General features: G+C 40.5%; 1 protein-coding gene across 1 annotated transcript in view; it reads right to left on the bottom strand.

Annotated features, from left to right (window-relative positions):
* Positions 1 to 221: 221 nt before the first annotated feature.
* The window catches only part of LOC124622032 (tRNA modification GTPase GTPBP3, mitochondrial), a 150,647-nt gene continuing 134,444 nt past the window's right edge, over positions 222 to 16,424 (bottom strand). The window contains exons 7-8 of the mRNA XM_047147589.1: positions 11,286 to 11,519; positions 222 to 999 (exon numbers count right to left, since the gene is read on the bottom strand). Coding sequence (XP_047003545.1) covers positions 768 to 999; positions 11,286 to 11,519 — 466 coding nt within the window. The 3' untranslated portion in view covers positions 222 to 767. The remainder of the gene's footprint in view (positions 1,000 to 11,285; positions 11,520 to 16,424) is intronic.

The raw sequence follows: 16,424 nt of genomic DNA, 5'->3' as shown, positions 1-16,424 counted from the left end.
AGAAATACTTCTCCCTGACATTTCGTTGCCAGCTGCGGGCAATATCATCTGAGGTGAGTCTACGACTGGCTGCTAGTCCGTGGAGGTCCTGTTTATATAGAGCGCGTAGAGGGCGCCACCACTCGTCACATGTTTGTTGGCGCCCTCTATGCGCTCTATATAAACAGGACCTCTATGGCCTAGCAGCCAGTCGTAGACTCACCTCAGATGATGTTGCCCGCAGCTGGCAACGAAACGTCAGGGAGAAGTATTTCTACTATTGGACCACGGCCTCTTACCCCGGAAGTTTTAATTACTGATAATAAAGATTGTTTCTGACTTGTTTTGTTACTTGCTATATAAATTTAAAAAAAAGTATCCAAGTTAAACACATACATAATATCAGTACCAGAGGTTCATTTGCCAGACAATAAGAAATATTTTTAAAAAATCAAATAAACCACTGAATTAACATTTAATAAATACAAAGAGAGAGTGACTAAACACAGGCACTACTCAATAAATAGCCTCTATTATTTTTTATTTGTAAGCATATTTCATTTAGTCTTAGGTTAGGAAGAGACTTCTCCTACATGATCTGCCATCCAGTAGGTCTTCCAATGATTGCAGGACTTCTGAAATTACGATACTGAAAGCAATTGGGGATCAAATATTGCACACAGAATCATCCTATTCATCCAAGAACACTTCACAATAGTGATAATTATATATCTGTCTCGCCTTAGGAATACCTGAGAACTGACAGGACAATCACATGTATCTGATTGCTACTTGCCAATACAAAAATCTCTGAAAATTACATCTAAAATTTGTTCACTGCTAACATGTCCTGTGATATGACCAATGTGTCTCAATGCCTTTCGCAGCTGGTGGGCAGCCAAGACCGTGTCACCAGTGCACTGGAAAAACCTGTCCAAACAATTGACACAGGCAACAAGGTGGTGTCGATGGCGAGCCTGTGTGAGTGCTGGGTTGACATTGGTTATTGTGCTCCCACACCTGAAAATGTGGTGAGGATCATTATAATTTGTTACTTATAAATAAAGAAATTAAAAGATTCAGTTATATGATGGAATGCTAATATTATGACAGCAGTTCTTAAAGTGGATAAAAATGCACTTATGTTGTCTGTGAATGTTGTATTGGGTACCAATGTTGTGAACAATTGGTGGGAACTTAATATGATGAACTCTGTGAGTTGATTATCAGTAGACAATCAGAGTGCTTATTCATAAACAAAGTTAGCTGGTATTTGGTTCTGTTAGGTTGGATTAGGATAGAATTTAACCACATCCTCAGAATTTTTGGCAGAAGCAGAAATAAGACATGCAGCAGAGTATTGCATTGACAAATGTATATCTTCAGCTATACTATACATAACTCTATTATGGCAATGATATTTTCATGCTTAGATTTGCTGGCTCTGCCAATTCACAAGCAAATTATAACATTCCAACCTAACCAAGGCAATGGGCTATGCTACAGGTCAGTCTGTCAGCACATTTAGTTTTCTTCCATTCACAACCAAATAGTCACATTCCACCATAATCTAGGCTTCAAGGCTTGACCACTGATCAGTTTGTCAACCATATTTCTTTTTTTTTTTTGCCAGTCACCAAAGAAATATGAATATCAGTAACCAATCTTAAAATCCACAATAAACAGATCAATAAAATTTATTGTGGTGCTCTCCATACAGAAAATAAATGTAATCAATTTGCATCTTCTGCTGAAAGAAATCAATAGATTCAGTGATTCTCACTGACTACTGTATTCCACAACCTGACTGGCTATTGTCAAAATCAATGAGCTGCCAACATCAGCATGTAATGCAAGAGCTGCCAACACCACAGGTGCACTGTAACCCTTAATGTGCACTATGCTGAGTGTGTGTTAAGTAGTCTGTTGTGCAATATTCTATTTACTGTGATTCAGTACTTAATATTTGGCAGGCTAAAAATATTTAACAATAAGGAACACATCTTACTGAATGATAGGTGCCTGAATCAGCAGACATTTGGGTGTTTATGTACACAACAGAAATCTAGTGTTCCCTGATTAGTGACTGGAGATATGTAAAAATTGATGAAGAGTGGCTCATTTTGTCATAATTTATGAATGATAAGAGTCTCTCCTTTGAGCACTACAGAAGTACAAAAGGATGTGCATGATAGGAAAGTCGGTTTCTGTGTCAGTTTCCAGCGAGAGAGATGTCAGGACTCCATTTCACATCATGTTAACGTCCAGCAAATGAAAAACATCTACCAGCTGCAAGTGGGATGCATCTCTTCATGTGATTTTTTATGTATTCAAACCCTGCTGTACGTGTGAACCAATATCTCTCCCAACTCGCTCTTACAGGTGTCATTATTACATGTCTTGAGCATCCAGTAGCAATGTTCCTGCACCCGTCATAATCTTTGCACACGGAGATGTGCAGTGACCAGAGGTACCTGTTTGGTGTGGCAGCTTCTTTACTCTATAGCAAGAAGATGGTTCCAGATGGCATGGCAGTGTGCAATTACTGTTGTCCAGCATTGAATTGGTGAGTTATTTGCTGCAGCATGGCCTATCAATCCAATGGTAAATGGTGACCCTGTCGTGAGCACATTCCTATCCATGTCAGATGACTCTGGTGGTGGCAGGAAGTTGCTCATTATACAACAATGACACGGTGGCTGCAAGATCTCTGCGGTGAAGTGCTAGGTCATACTGATGACCCATGATCTGGTCGAAGGTAAATGTACTGATACCGTATGTTTTGTCAGTCTTGTGCTAACCTGTCAGGCCAACAACTACTACAAGATCTGAAAACACTGCAGGCATGGGTGGCGACAGGCCACTCTCTTTCTGCCGCAGCAGTTATGTCTAATTCAACTGCTCATATGTGAACTAACATTCTACAATGCAATCCATAGAATATTTAAGTGTATTAAGCTCTTTTCTGATCATTCTTTCCTGCATTTTGCACACCTGGAGGTCCAAATGCTGAATCTTTTTATCTCCTTCCAGACTTTTTTGTGAGGAAAGGGGGTCACTCTCAGAACATTTTCTAAGATGGTTCTGCGGATATTTTCTTTGTGACTTCAATGCTGTGGTTTAAATTGCTTTCTTCATTGTAATGCTGTTGATTACAGCTGATTCTTTGGATATTAGGGTCAGTTTCTCACCTTTTAGGATGAGGGTGCCCTGGAATGAAATGTGCATGTATCTTAATATGAGGGTTGGAACTTAAATAGTGGTAACTATTTATTCACAACCGATACAAAAGAGTTACATGTTTGCACTTGTTACTGTCCTTGAAGGTGGTCACCAGTGTTGTGTAGGACCCCTTGCCAGTGATGTGGAAGGCGTAACATACCGTTAGCAGAGCCTGTTCTGTTGATAATGTTACTTTAAATCCGTCTTGATTGCAAATTTTTTTTTTTTTTTTTTTTATATTATTCATATGACCGGTTTCGGTTCATTCAGAACCATCTTCAGATCTGATATTTAAGTTACAGGAGTAACCCGTCCAATTCAGCAACTTTCACATGCTACGTCACATGTGATTGCAAATTTTTTTTTTTTTTTTTATATTATTCATATGACCGGTTTCGGTTCATTCAGAACCATCTTCAGATCTGATATTTAAGTTACAGGAGTAACCCGTCCAATTCAGCAACTTTCACATGCTACGTCACATGCTACGTCACATGTGACGTAGCATGTGAAAGTTGCTGAATTGGACGGGTTACTCCTGTAACTTAAATATCAGATCTGAAGATGGTTCTGAATGAACCGAAACCGGTCATATGAATAATATAAAAAAAAAAAAAAAAAATTTGCAATCACATGTGACGTAGCATGTGAAAGTTGCTGAATTGGACGGGTTACTCCTGTAACTTAAATATCAGATCTGAAGATGGTTCTGAATGAACCGAAACCGGTCATATGAATAATATAAAAAAAAAAAAAAAAAATTTGCAATCACATGTGACGTAGCATGTGAAAGTTGCTGAATTGGACGGGTTACTCCTGTAACTTAAATATCAGATCTGAAGATGGTTCTGAATGAACCGAAACCGGTCATATGAATAATATAAAAAAAAAAAATTGCAATCAAGACGGATTTAAAGTAACATTATAAAATCACTGATTGCTGTTATCCCATAAGACATTATGTCTGTTTTTGCAAATGTTCTGTTGATGGTGCAAATGGAGTGGTATAAAGTTATGGTGATTCTCATGTACAAGTGTGATGGTCTTATCCTAACGCATTATGTTCCTCCATGGCAGACTGTGAGTCCACAGTATTACTGTTTGTTTTTGGAGCATCATCTGTGACCAGCTTTGTGAAAGAAGCGGCGACACCTTCTGCGCAACCCACCCATCATTTTGCATGACAATGTGCAGGCGCATACAGCGCAAGCTGTGGCTGCTCTGTTCGGTTGATGGGACCGGGAAGTACTGTACCATCTACCATACTCCCCAGTCTTAAGCCCTTGTAACTTTGATTTGATTCTGAAGATGAAGGAACCACTTCGTGGCATTCGCTTCAGAACTGTTCAAGAGATTCAACAGGCAGTAGACCGCTCCATTCACACTATCAACAGAACAGCCTCTGCTAACGGTATACTATGCCTTCCACATCACTGGCAATGGGTTCTACACAGTGCTGGTGACTACTTTGAAGGACAGGTGCAAATATGTAACTCTTTTGTATCGGTTGTGAATAAATAGTTGCCACTATTTAAGTTCCAACCCTCATAGTTACAGTATTACCAGAACAGATGATACAAGCACAAGAAACCATTATTAAAAACTGAAGGATTCTCTGGCACTTTTCAAGTCCATTAATTTTGTTAGAAGCTTTCACTGCTAATACAGGATGCCCAAACTGACATTCACATGTTTGACTTCCTACGTGGGTACTTGCCCCTCTTGAACTCAGTTGCTGCACCAGCAACTTAAGAATAGATGTTTGTTTGCAACACTAGTTAGTTGTCTCTGTGGTACACAATTGTGAACAACGAAGGCAACTGTCAACAGAAGATGCTCACAATGTTCACAGTCTGGAAAACTGTGTTTATCAGCTGCTTAATGTTCATAAAGATAGGCCTGCAAATGAATGTTAATAATTTTACTGAAAACAAAATAAAGAGAATAATAATGAAAAAAATGCTGCAGTAAAGAATGTTTTCCATTTTAACTGAACATAAGAATGTATACACAGGGTGAACATGATCAAAAACGACTAACTGCAGGGACAGGGAGGGAAAGAAGTCATATGAACTTCTGTCCAGAAATGCAATGTTGCCACAGCAGATGGCACTAATGAATGACTGCTCTTATGACCACGTACCATGTCTGTAGGCAACAGATGATGATTATTCAGATTGACAATGCCAGTTCTGGTAAAGGTTGCTTTGTTGGTAAAGAGGACTGATGACAGAAATCCTATGATTGTGATGGTCTGGTGCAAAACCCTTCAACAAAATCCTCTCCATAGAGGGAAATCTGCTGCTGATAATCCTTGCACTCATTGCAGGTGATAGGGATAGCAGCAGTTGACATGCAGGGTACACATAATCATACTTGGCTTACACCATGTTGGAAGGCCATTTGCTTGGAGCTTGTACTAGGGTTCATCTCAATATCCTGTAGAATTCAGTCCTCCAAATCTGGAGTACGCACAGTCCGCCACCTCCCTGCACATTCATCTGTCTGGAAGGAAGCATGATCACACAATGCCCCAAAAGGGCTTGGAATGTTCTGTGATGTGGTTGGCGTCTGTGAGGGTACTTGTCTTGGTACAGCTGTGCTGCTTTTCAACCATTTCCATCTGCTTGGCTGTACATAAACAACATTTTGGCTTGTGCCTGACATGAATACCAGAATACCAGACCATTCTGCTGTTCACTGTACACTGCAACAATCACATAGCCTGCAACACACAAGGAACACATGACACCATGGTCAGAGGAACTTTCATTCATAGGAACTTTCATTCATCGGCGCCATCTACCGTAGCAATGATGCATTTCCGGACACTTGTCCACTGGACCTTTGTCCTCCATTTCTAGTCAGGAATCTGTCTCTGCAGTTTGTTGGTTTTATTAATGTTCACCATGTATACACACCTGTTCAGAATGATTGGCCAGTATTTATTTCTAGGAAGCAACTTCCAAGTGTTACTTTCTACTGGAAGTGTTACTTTCTTCTACATGAACGATGATAATATTGGTTGCAGGGTGCTCAATGACATGGTTATCAGCAACCTTGCAGAATATGAACTGAATCCTTAGTGAAAATACAGTCTTTCTTCATAAGCATTCATCTTGGGACAGAAACAAAACAGAGATAATTTGAGGTAGGTTAGAAAGGAGGTACAGGTTTGTTAGACAACTGGATACAAGGTACCCACTTGTTATGAAGAGCAAAAGATCTTTGACCAATCTCATCCGGTACCCTAACCCTGTGCCTCAAGACTTACATTTCTTCTGCAAAAATGCTCTTGACATAACAAACAGCTAGACCTTCAATCTCTTACTGTCTCTGATGCAACTCCCTTAATTTATGTCTCCACTTGTGCTCACAACAGGTTGGTCCCTCTTGTCCTGGAGTTTGAATCACCTGCCACTTCTTTAAACATTTCACATTTCCTTTCTGAGGACGGAACTAATGGTTCCTAAAGCAAAGACAGTTTTTTGTACTTTGATGTGTGTCTACCAGTAGAATTTAGCATTTTCTTGCTGAAGTTAAGTGTTGACAGCCATTCTATCTTCTTCCAATTTTGTAGGCTTTTTTGCGTAAATTTTCCATTTTATAAGGCTCTGTTCAAGCACTGAAGTTATTATGAAATATGATACATATCACTCTAAGAAAAAGTTCTGATATGGGATGTATAAGTCCTACGAAGGCTGTTAAATAATGAACTACCATAATTTTTATGTCATAATTTCTGATGCTAGAATTTAATCTTATGGTATTCTGTTAGATTAACATGTGCAGGTGGGCAAGCTGAGACATGTTCAGTATTGTCTACTGCAACAAAGGAGGTGACTTGCAATAAACAATATGAGACTTTGAAATTCTGCAGTCATCTCAACAAATCTTCAGCTGAGGCATATGCAATGTTACAGAAGACCTAGGGAGAGTCTGTTCTTCCCTTCAGCACAGTTCAAAGATCATTTAAACTGTTTACAGAGAGGAGACGATAAATTTCAAAGGAAGGTGGATCTGACACTTCAGTTACTGGCCTTGCAGAAGAAAATATTGACACCACTGCTGTCACAGAGAGAGAATCGATGAATAACCTTATGAACACTTTTGGACATATTGAAAATTTCACTGGATGCCACCCACTAGTTGCTGACAGAAATTTACATGAGATGTGTACGTACACGGTGGGTTGCAAGACTGCTGATTTCTGAACAAAAAGCCATTTGTGTGCAGCTCTGCATGCAGTTGAAATTGATGTTAGAGTAAGAGCCAGAGTTTCTTTCAAAAGTAATTAGTGCTGATGAAACTTTGCTACAACATTTTTATCCTGAGAGCAAACAGGAAAGCTCAGTGTGGAAATCTCCATAACCTAGTCCCCAAAAAAGCAAAAGTGGTTGCATCTGCTGGGAAAGTTATGATTATCTCATTTTTCGATATTCATGGAATGATTTATTGGCATATTGTACCTGCACACACATCAATAACTGGACAATACTACAGGGTTGTCCTGAAAACTTTGTACGACTGTATCAGGTACAAAAAAATTGCAGATCCATGAAACAGGCTGGATGCTGCACCGTGAGAAAGCACAACTGCATATTGGATATGTTGTTACTGAATATATTGCAAAAGTAGCGAAGGGAGCAGAGGTGATTCTGAAGGACCTTTCAAAACATGATTTCCAGCATGTCTTGCAGATTGCCAAAAACACTGGGACTAGTGCACTGCATCCAGAGGAGACTATTCTGAGAAGGACTATCAAAATTATGAGGACTGAAAAGGCACTCTGGAATTTGTGCCTGCAGTAATAAGCTAAATAATGGTATATGGGATAAAGCACAAGGTCCTTTGCAGATGCATACATTTCAGACAATTACATATTTGTCTCATTTTCTCACAGTGTTGCTTCTCATTGATTTAGTTCCCATAAAGAATTTGAATAGATTTTTCAACCACATCTGATGACATTGCAATAGATACGTCTTTTCCCTCCACACTGCTTTAGATTTATGTCAATTTGTTTTAAGTATATGTGACTCATCATCAAAAGATAAAGTGGTGCACTACAGGTGAAACTGATGTTTGTAAATACAAGGGGCATTTGAAAAGTCTGTGCAAAGTCCGAGAGATGGCACCACCAGTGCGTATCGAGGTCATGTTTAGTTAGTAGCATCTTTGAAAAGAATGCACACCAAGTTTAAGCCATACTGGTCTATTTCTTCGTGTTTGGCATTCATGTGAATCAAGGAAGTTGAGTAATTGTCAAAAAATGCATGAAAAAGAATTTTGCGTGGTGATTAAACATTACTTTATGAAAGGCAAAATGCCGCAGGAGACTAAAGAGAAGCTTGATAAACATTACGATGACTCTGCACCTTCGATTAGAACAGTTTATAAAAGGTTTCAAAATTTTCGGAGTGGCCATATGGGCACAAGTGATGCTGAACATTCTGGATGCCCTGTAGAGGTTATGACTCCATAAATCATTGATAAAATCCATGATATGGCAATGGATGACAGAAGAATTAAGGTGTGTGAGATTGCTAGTGCTGTGGAATGAACAGGTACATAATATTTTGCATAAACATTTGGACATGAGAAAGCTATCCGCAAGATGGGTTCCGTAATTGCTCACACTTGACCAAAAACAGAATCGTGTGAAGTGTTGCAAGGATGGTTTGCAGCTGTTCAGGAAGAATCCGCAGGACTTTAAGGGTTGATCCATCACTGTGGATGAAACATGGATACATCACTATACTCCTGAGACCAAACAACAATCTAAACTATGGGTTACCAAGGGAGAATCTGCACCAAAAAAGGTGAAGACCATTCTTTTGGCCAGAAAGGTTATGGCGACTGTCTTTTGGGATTCACAAGGGATAATCCTCATCAACCATCTAGAAAAGGCTAAAACTATTACAGGTGCATATTATTCATCATTACTGGACCATTTGAAAGCTGAGCTGCAAGAAAAACGACTCCGATTGGAACGCAAAAAAAGTCCTTTTCCATCATGACAATGCACCAGGACACACCTCAGCAGTTGTGGTCCCAAAATTAATGGAAATAGGGTTCCAACTCGTTTCACATCCCCCCTATTCTCCAGACTTGGCTCCCTTGGTCTACTCTTGGACTACTATTTCTTCCCCAATTTGAAGAAATGGCTGGTGGGGTAAAGATTTTATTCAAATGCGGAGGTGACTGCAGCGACTAATAGCTATTTTGCAAACTTGGACAGTTCCTATTATTTGGAAGGGATCAACAAATTAGAACAGCATTGGATGAAGTTCATAAGTGTAACAGGCGCCTATGTCGAAATATGAAAAAGATTTACCCCAAACACGTAAGTAGTTTATATTTTTGCACTTACTTTTCAAATGAATGTTGTATTTTAAAAATTTCATTATTATTTCTTCATTAGTAACTTCTGCTTCCTCCATATATTTCCATAGTTCAAACCCTAAGGACAATTTAATGCACTTCCCATTTCCCTTTAAAATAGCAAAATTGTGAAGGGTTTTCTAAATCTACAAAACAGGAAATTCAAATTTTGATAATATGTCACAACACAACCGGGCATATGACTACATACACTTCTGGAAATTGAAATAAGAACACCGTGAATTCATTGTCCCAGGAAGGGGAAACTTTATTGACACATTCCTGGGGTCAGATACATCACATGATCACACTGACAGAACCACAGGCACATAGACACAGGCAACAGAGCATGCACAATGTCGGCACTAGTACAGTGTGTATCCACCTTTCGCAGCAATGCAGGCTGCTATTCTCCCATGGAGACGATCGTAGAGATGCTGGATGTAGTCCTGTGGAACGGCTTGCCATGCCATTTCCACCTGGCGCCTCAGTTGGACCAGCGTTCGTGCTGGACGTGCAGACCGCGTGAGACGACACTTCATCCAGTCCCAAACATGCTCAATGGGGGACAGATCCGGAGATCTTGCTGGCCAGGGTAGTTGACTTACACCTTCTAGAGCACGTTGGGTGGCACAGGATACATGCGGACGTGCATTGCCCTGTTGGAACAGCAAGTTCCCTTGCCGGTCTAGGAATGGTAGAACGATGGGTTCGATGACGGTTTGGATGTACCGTACACTATTCAGTGTCCCCTCGACGATCACCAGTGGTGTGCGGCCAGTGTAGGAGATCGCTCCCCACACCATGATGCCGGGTGTTGGCCCTGTGTGCCTCGGTCGTATGCAGTCCTGATTGTGGCCCTCACCTGCACGGCGCCAAACATTCATATGACCATCATTGGCACCAAGGCAGAAGCGACTCTCATCGCTGAAGACGACACGTATCCATTCGTCCCTCCATTCACGCCTGTCGCGACACCACTGGAGGCGGGCTGCACGATGTTGGGGCGTGAGCGGAAGACGGCCTAACGGTGTGCGGGACCGTAGCCCAGCTTCATGGAGACGGTTGCGAATGGTCCTCGCCGATACCCCAGGAGCAACAGTGTCCCTAATTTGCTGGGAAGTGGCGGTGCAGTCCCCTACGGCACTGCGTAGGATCCTACAGTCTTGGCGTGCATCCGTGCGTCGCTGCGGTCCGGTCCCAGGTCGACGGGCACGTGCACCTTCCGCCGACCACTGGCGACAACATCGGTGTACTGTGGAGACCTCACGCCCCACGTGTTGAGCAATTCGGCGGTACGTCCACCCGGCCTCCCGCATGCCCACTATACGCCCTCGCTCAAAGTCCGTCAACTGCACATACGGTTCACGTCCACGCTGTCGCGGCATGCTACCAGTGTTAAAGACTGCGATGGAGCTCCGTATGCCACGGCAAACTGGCTGACACTGACGGCGGCGGTGCACAAATGCTGCCCAGCTAGCGCCATTCGACGGCCAACACCGCGGTTCCTGGTGTGTCCGCTGTGCCGTGCGTGTGATCATTGCTTGTACAGCCCTCTCGCAGTGTCCGGAGCAAGTATGGTGGGTCTGACACACCGGTGTCAATGTGTTCTTTTTTCCATTTCCAGGAGTGTATTTAAAGTCATTGAGATTACAGTAGGAGCTATGTTCATTATAATAGTTAACAGGTAACCAACTTACATGGAAGACAGTTTGTGTGTCAATTTTGAAAGCAGTTCAGGAACTCCTTCTTCTGTCTTGCATGACATTAGGACAACATTGGAATACTGCTGTTCAACTGCTCTAAGGGGTTCAAGATCACTGAGCATGTCTATTTTGTTCAAAGTCACAATGCAGTTTGGAGAAACCATATTTTTAGAGTCACAAACATCTGCTGCAAGGCCAAGTGAAGCAAAGTGGTGGCATATTGTAGACCTGTCGACAAACAAAATACATATTATAAAAGGTGTGTGTGTGTGTGTGTGTGTGTGTGTGTGTGTGTGTGTGTGTGTGTGTGTGTGTGGGTGGGTGGGCACGCGCGCGCACACGCATGTTCAGGTGCGTTGGTGTGTGCATAAGCGCACATACACAAGTACACATTCACACCTTATGATGAAATTGATCACTGCTACATTTCCATTCTCTATGAAAAATACAATACACTGCATTACTGAAAAACATGATCCAATATAAACCTCACATGCGATATTTTTAAATCTATATTTACAATTTACATGACATGTATGTCAAATTCACACTTGTATCAATACAAAATGTGTATATAAGAGGTGTTTGCACACAAGTGATGTAATTTCAACATTGTCAGGCGTATACTGTGTTTACAATATAATGAAAGGATAATTGCTACTCACCATATAGCAGAGATGTTGAGTCACAGAAACTCCTTTGAAAGTTAGCTTTTGGACAGAAATGTCTTTGTCAAAAATAGACAAAATACACACACACATACACATACAAATTAAACTCACACACACATGAACAGACTCTAGTCTGGTTCCAGCTGCCAGAAAATGTGCTTGTGTGTGTGTGTGTGTGTGTGTACTATTTTTGATGAAGTCCTTGTTGGCCGATAGCTAACTTCCTGACAGTCTTTTTGTTGTGCTTTACTGTGAGTTAGCATTTCCACTATATGGTGAGTAGCGACTACCCTTTTCATTATACTGTTACATTCCATCCTGGATTTTCCATTGTTTGATATCTTGTGTTTACTTGTATCACTGGTTACATTTGCAGTCATTACTATTATTATTATTATTATTATTACACAACCCTGAAATAGTTTCTGCACGCAGGAATACCACCACTTTAGACAAAACTGTGCTAACATGCAATAAAGCAAAGCTGCATGTTCTGGTCTTAGAAGCCAATCAGGACTCGGCAACTACCATGTCAACCCCTGCCAGTGGTGTCACTGAATGTAGTATCCAGGGGCATGGGGTTAGCACACCACTCTCCCAGCCATTGTCAGCTTTCTTGACCTTGGTGCTGGTACTTTCCCTCAGGTAGCTTCTCAATTGGTATCATGAGGTCGAGTAAGTCAATCCCATTCCCGTCCCCCCACCAACAACAGAACCCTTACAGTACCAGGAATTGAACCCAGGTCCTCCACATAGGAGCAACGTATGTGACACACAGGGCTATGGAGGTGGACAACAAAAAACAACAATGCACAACAAACAGCAGATAAGTAATAGAAAAATTGATAATACTCAGATTTGATTTCAATTAAGTTCTAATCTCCAAGTATGAAATTCACACTGTACTGACACTAATGACAGCAACAACTAACTGATGATAAGTATAATTGATATAACATTTTTGATAAACACCTGTGGTTCTACTTATTTTTTTCTATTTTTTTTATTATTTTGTGTGTGTAAAGAGTGAAATTTCATGACAACAATAGAACCCAAATCACAACCACTGGTAGAGGGAATTGAATATTTTTCAGACAAAGGAGAAGTAGACACAACAATTCAATATGAAAAGGAAGTGAGAGAACCTAAAAAAGTGGTAACTAATTTGGGCATACAAAATGTGCTTCCTAGAATGAGCCAGTTAATCATTGAAAATATAAAGTGGACTGTCATAACCCTTGAACAGACCCTAAACCAGTTTACAACCTGAAGTGAACAATCAGGTGAAGTTAACACAAGAAGCAGAATCTGGAAAAGCAGAAACTAGCATTGAGCACTGAGACCAATTCAGAAAATTTGGAAATGGTGAATGCTAGTATTGAAGAAGAAGACAAAAATGAAAACTTTGAAGTTGCATAATAAGCATAGACAGTACTGAAAATAAAGTTTTGGTTGAGAATGTCACACTGAAATAAAAAATGTAGGCAAAAATATGACTGAGCTGGAATTTATAATGGAAGCTGAAACTAAAATAGTGTAGATAATGTTGAAAACTTAGGAGGAAGCAGAAAGTAGTTAGTTCATGTAATTATTACATAAAAGTTGATGATGTTATGAATGAACCAAATCTATATCCACACCTACATGAATAGTCTGCAATTCACACTGACATTCCTGGCAGTGGGTTCATTGAATAATGTAGAAGAGGACATAAACTGTTTTCTTGTTTTGAAAGATGAGTTTTGTCTGAAGAAAGAGGAAATGTGGTGTCTCAGTGGTGTCTCAGTTGTCAGCAACAGTTGAGTTTCACCACAGAGTGCAGAAAAATGTTCAAAACCTTTTGTACCTAAAGAATCCGTTTGACAAAGATTATCAGAATTATATAAACATCTACAGCTTCACAGGTGGGAGATGTACCAAAATGAATTCAGTAGGCAGTTTAAAATTATTTCATGAGACATTAATGGTATGTAGTATAAGATGTCACTTTCTTTGGAATGTTTGATTCTAATGAAAGCATTCTCAGTTTTGATCTGGCAATTATGTATGAAGTGCCTCAGGCCCCGAACATGAGTAATTTTTATTATCTAAATTTTACAGAGAGAACACCTTTTTCATCTGTCGCCTTTCAACTAATGTGACAACAAATAAACTGGTTCAAACCAGAATAGGCCAAATCGCTGTCAGAAAAGTCACCGTACCGAACAAATAATTTCATATGTCAGCTGACTTACAAGAGCAAGGGCTCTCAGAGCTATGACTCAAAAACATCTCCCTCTGCTGTTCCCAGCCATCACTTAGTGCAGACACTAAATGGCTTAGTTCCTTTACTTTTAAATTTTTCTGTCTCCTTCGAAATGGGCCTAGGGCCACTGGAATTATCTTCTGTCATTCCCCTGGCAGTCCTCACAATGTAATCCCCCAAGATCAAATAAACTAATGCAGTTTCTGTTTCTAAAGATGAGTACCATATTTAATCGCAAGCCCATACCACTTTCCAATCCTGATTACACATCTGAGGGAGTGTACAAACTGGCTTCAGGAGCAGGATACTGAATTCAACCTGTTGTTGACTTTGGTGTGCCACATACAAATTACTAAGCTATGAGCAGATCCACGAAACCATTGTGCAGGGCCATCTGACTCCGTGCTGTGATGTAACAGATGAGTGCTCAGCACCGCAGTCTACGCAGAATCACAGCTGTCATTGTGGCCAAAAAGTTTTTTTTATTTTTATTTTTTATTTTCTATATATGTGGTTTAAAGTGATGCCTACCACCAGGTCCCATGAACAGCTAAGGATAGATGCAAGCAAGGCTTGGTCAGCTCTGGGTGGAGAATGAAGATCTGCAAAGGTGCCTTAATGGATCATTAGTCAATGCAACCCCACAAAGCAGCACTGAACCCACAGCTAGCCTCACTTCCCCATTTCTGGGGTTCCCACAGCCATTATGTACTGGACTGTAATTGATGATGCAATGGACGCTCTTGTTCCCAACTTTGCTGGTAAACCAGGCAGAAATGTCCACAATTTCATAAACAATTTAATGGATGTACAGAAACTGTGTGCAAGGAGTGACGAAATGTTGGTAGGAGTCGCCAACCTTAAGGTGTGTGGAGAGGCATGCACTTATGTGAAATCCATGGAAGGGCTCAGAAATATCAAGGCATTTGATGTCTTTGCAAAATGGCTAGTGGACAGATATGGAGATAAGCATAGCATTAGCCACTATAGGTGCCAATTTTCAACCCTGTGTCAAATTTCTGGAGAGGATTTAGAGAAATTTTCTGTCAGAATAAGAGCTGCATCACTTCACACTTACGAGCTAGGCAAAAGTAATGTAAGGAACAAGGTACTACTCAGTGAAGTAGACTGTGGGACTGATCCACAGGTAGGTGCTGAGATGAAGTATGCTTCACTGAGCACACTAAAGGAGGCCACACGACTCGCATTTCTACAATATGAGTCTCAGCAGTTTGTTCAGTCTTCCATCAGGGTAAACCCTAACAGAAATGCATTCATTGCTGAAGTGTACTGAACTCATTGCAAATGCCACAGTCACAAAGCTTCTGAATGTCTGGCCAGTATGTGCCTATTGTAGAAATATCAGGCACAAGAGAGAAAACTGTCAGTCTTTACAGGATCACTTGGCAAACAAATAGGATACCAAAGTGCTCTATGGAATGCAAATAAGGGAAATGTGTATGGGATTGGTTCTGCCACTACCTCTCACTCCTCTTTCACAAAGTGTATTCAGTTAGAGAGGTAGGACTCACTCAGGTGTCAAATGTAGCTTTTCAAGGTAAAATCAATTATAGGCAACCTACCTTTATCATGAATACAGGTGTACAAGTAAGTACATTGCTCACTGAATCTATTTGCAGTTGAAAATTAAAATTGCCATGTTGTAGACTGAGATGGATTGGGAAAAAAAGTAATTTACCAAATACGTTCACAATATGTGGAATTGGAAATAAACGGAAGTAAGTACCAGTTCATATTCAATGTGGTTTGGAAACATGGTCACGATTTTGATGCCATTATAGGCTATGATATGCTGTCCAATTTCCAATGCATAGTTAACTTCCGAACACAAGATGTCCAAATTGGGGGAAATGCCCACCATTTTGGTTGTTTGGATAGAGGCATAGCTACTAACCTTGAAAAGAAGCTGTTAGTAATCACATGCCAAATATGGAAGGGTGGGGGGCAATGAGAGGTTACATTGGGGGGAGGGGGGGGGGGAGGTGTACTCAGAAAATTTTAAAAATTAGAAGCCTGATTTAGGTCTTAAACAATATACATTTGCTGACACTAAATAAAGAGGATTTTCCAGGAATAAAAACAATTGTAAATGAAACAATCAGGTTATGTGGAAAAGGCTAAAAATTAGTTTAGTAAACATCAAGGATGCTTGAGAAACATTTCTGTAATTTTCAAACACAGTGAAACCAAAACACA

The sequence above is a fragment of the Schistocerca americana genome, chromosome 7, assembly GCF_021461395.2.
Source record: "Schistocerca americana isolate TAMUIC-IGC-003095 chromosome 7, iqSchAmer2.1, whole genome shotgun sequence".
Lineage (NCBI taxonomy): Eukaryota > Metazoa > Arthropoda > Insecta > Orthoptera > Acrididae > Schistocerca > Schistocerca americana.
The sequence above is the reverse complement of the archived record's forward strand: the minus strand, read 5'-3'. Positions and strand labels throughout refer to the sequence as shown.